This window comes from Nicotiana sylvestris, chromosome 1 (assembly GCF_000393655.2).
Source record: "Nicotiana sylvestris chromosome 1, ASM39365v2, whole genome shotgun sequence".
Lineage (NCBI taxonomy): Eukaryota > Viridiplantae > Streptophyta > Magnoliopsida > Solanales > Solanaceae > Nicotiana > Nicotiana sylvestris.
In genome coordinates this window covers 132,877,574-132,881,095 of record NC_091057.1, presented here as the reverse complement: position 1 = coordinate 132,881,095, position 3,522 = coordinate 132,877,574, and the positions used below count along the sequence as shown (strand labels likewise).

Below are 3,522 nucleotides of genomic sequence, written 5' to 3'. Positions count from 1 at the left end.
AAAATAACATGTATAAATTTAATTAATATCTTTAACTTTTAGTAGTAATATTTTTACTTTCTTTGCAGGAAATAATTAACTAATGAAAAAAGGAAAATGATTGACCATTTTGAAATCTGGACACAAAGAGCAAATTTACAAGTTTATGGTGTTTAAAAAAAAAAGGAAAAAGAAGTAGACATGAATCTTTGGCCTGCTACTTTCCAAATTGATAGAAGAAGTTTCGGAAGCACAATTTTACAACAAGCTTTTGCAAGTTGCCAACTTGATTGAAGACTACTGAGAAAATCATTTTCAAACTAAGGTAATTGCAAGTTGTAACTTGCAACTTGCTACATTAGGATGTATCACATTTTGGGGAAGTCCAGAAATAGAGCTCATTTGAGCTAATTATGGCAACGAGAGAGCTAGGCATAAATTATCCTTTGAGAGCTTCTTCTTTTCCTTTCTTTCTTTTGGCCATTACTCTGGCTTCATTTCTAGTTCCGAATAAATTGTAGTATTGGAACTTACTCTAGTTCCTGTTTTTAATTAAATAGGGGGAATTATTTTGTTGAATATTTCTTTCTATTTCCTTATTTAATGGGCAAGATTATTTCCGTTGTCAGTACTAACTCCATTATGAAGTAACTTTTCTTGTGTTGGGAGAAAGATGGATCTTAATATTTCTATATAATAGTAGATATTATTCCTCAAATTTTCACATGCTTGAGCTAGAATTTATTTAATTTATATTTGATTTTACAATAGACGTTATTTAATTTATTAACATCTATCTATCTTGTACTACATATTAACTATTTATTAATTCTGTAATTGAGAGAGGCGGAAGAAATAATATAGTTAAGTGTAGTATTGATAAATGTTAATATATATTCAGTAACATCTATCTCTTTTATGTTATAATTAATTTTACACTTATTTATAATCGAGAGACTCTAATAGTGTAATAATCAGTTATAACAAGTAGAGTAACCGAAAGGGACTTACTAACAAGAGCGTGTTTTAGTTCAATCATATATTTCTGGTTCTTTAATATTACTAGTTTGAAAATTAATTTGTATAACCGAGAGGAGCACAATTAATTATTCAACTTAAGTAATAATATATATTTGGAATCATGAGAGGCATTTATACATTTTTGAAAAATAGAAACTGAAGAATAATAATTCTACTATATAATAGAAATATTAAGTGAAGTCAAGATCCCAACACCTTTTTATTATATTTGTAAAAAATAAAATATTTTCTATTGCTCTATTCATGCATTTTTAGTTAATTAATTTACAACTCAACTCTTTCTAATTTTCTCAAATAGTAATTAAAACAAGAAACATCTGTAGAATAGATAAATCAATCTTTGTGGGTTCGACATCTTTCTATACTATTATTTGACAGAGTACGAGTTAGAATTTTATATACAGTAGACACTCGTCAATTTTTTGGCGCCGTTACCTGGAATTAGCTAAAGTCTACTACAGATTAATTGTTTTACTACTAATTTGAGATTTTTTTATTGTCTAATTATTTTAACTTTTCTGTCGAAATTTCAGAAAGTGTATGACCCGTTCCTCTTCTAGAGAACTAGTCAAATACGATCCTGAAATTGAAAAATCCTTGCGGTTGTTGCAAAAAGAACAAACCTCACGATCTCAAATTTTCACATCAAAGGAAATGGAGAACGAAGAACTCAATAACCAACTTCCACCACATCAAGCAGAAGAACAGTTTGATGAGGTGGCACCACGACATGATAGAATACTCCATGATTATGCAAGGCTAGATCATTTTGAAGGAGAATCAAGTGTGAGGAGACCACCAATTGCAGCAAACAACTTTGAAATCTGCACGGGCTTGATTCAAACCATTCAACAGTCATGTCAGTTTACTGGTGATGCAAGTGAAGATCCTCACAACCATTTAATTGATTTTCTTGAATTAGTTGAAACTTGCAGGTATAATGGAGTCATAACAGATGCTATCAGGTTGCGACTTTTTTCTTTTTCATTAAAAGGTGAAGCCAAAACATGGTTGCGAAGTCTACCAAGAGGTTCCATTACAACATGGGACCAAATGACCCAAAAATTTCTTAATAAATATTTTTTACATGCAAAAACATTTAAAATGAAGCAAGAAATCAATAATTTTATGCAGACAGATTCTGAATCTGTATACCAGGCATGGAAAAAAATAGCAGCAATGTTAAGAAAATGCCCACATCATGGTATCCAAGACCCTGACATTTTATATATTTTCTATCATGGTCTTAAACCCTCTGCTAGAAATGTAATTGATGCAGCATCAAGAGGATCAATAATGGGAAAAACTATAGTAGAAGCAATGCAATTGCTTAATGAGATTTCAAAAAATATTGTTCAATGGCCCTCAGACAGAATGATTATCAAGAAAACAACAGGAGTAAATCAAGTTGAAGCTTTGAATTCATTGACACAACAAATTGCGACCTTAACAAAAAAAGTTGAGGCTTTTCAGGTAGGTGCTCACATATCATCCCAAATTGAGAATTGTGATGTTTGTCAAGGTAATCATCCAAATCATGAATGTCAAGCTTCAACACAAAATGAGGAACATGTAAATGTGATTGGTTATAGAAATAATTACTTATTCGGTAATCCCATGACACAAAAACATCCAGGATTTCAATGGAGTAATCCTAATGGTGCTGAAAATCCTCAAAGATTTTTTATTCAAAATCAACAAGTACAACAAGTACAAGGACCACCTGGTTTTCAAAATCAAAAGATAGGGCAACAAAGTTTTCAACAATATCAGCAGCAGCCTCAAAGAGCTCATCAACAAAGCCTTGAAGACCCGATGTACAAATTCATTAAACCTACTGACGAGAAAGTTAAAAGTCAACATTCAGCTATCAAGAATTTGGAAATTCAGGTAAGCCAATTAGCAACTCTCATGTCTGGACAAATTCAAGGTGCTCTACCAAGCAACACTGAGAAAAACCCAAAAGAACACCTCAAAGCCATCTCTCTACGATCAGGTAAATCTCTTGATGATCCATATGCAGATAGAGAAGGAAAGCCACAAGAAGTGAAAAAGATAAATGAAGGCGAGAATAAAATAGAATCTAAGTTTCCAAAAGAACAAAAGAATAAAGGAAAAAATGTACAAGAATGAATTGATAACAAATCCTCACTCTGTACCTCTCCCTTTTCCCCAAAAGATGAAAAGAGAAAAGCTTGACAAACAGTTTTCAAAGTTTTTAGATATTTTGAAGCCACTTTACATTAACATACCTTTCAGAGATGCTTTGACACAAATGGCTTCATATGTTAAATTTTTTAAAGAAATTCTGTCAAGTAAAATAAAATTGAAAGAAGTTTCAGTGGTTAAGCTTGCAGAAAAATGTAGTGCTATACTTCAAAATAAGCTCCCACAGAAACTTGGTGATCCAGGAAGTTTTACAATTCCTTGTACCGTGGGAGGTACTCACTTTGAAAAGGCGTTATGCGATTCAGGTGCCTCAATAAATCTAATGCCTTTTTC

At 31.8% G+C, this 3,522-nt stretch overlaps 1 protein-coding gene across 1 annotated transcript; it reads left to right on the top strand.

The window, feature by feature from the left end:
- The first annotated feature begins 1,674 nt into the window (after window positions 1-1,674).
- Window positions 1,675-3,153, top strand: LOC104249819 (uncharacterized). The gene has a single exon (XM_009806315.1). The coding sequence runs from the start codon at window positions 1,675-1,677 to the stop codon at window positions 3,151-3,153; it is 1,479 nt and encodes a 492-aa protein (XP_009804617.1).
- Window positions 3,154-3,522: the final 369 nt, after the last annotated feature.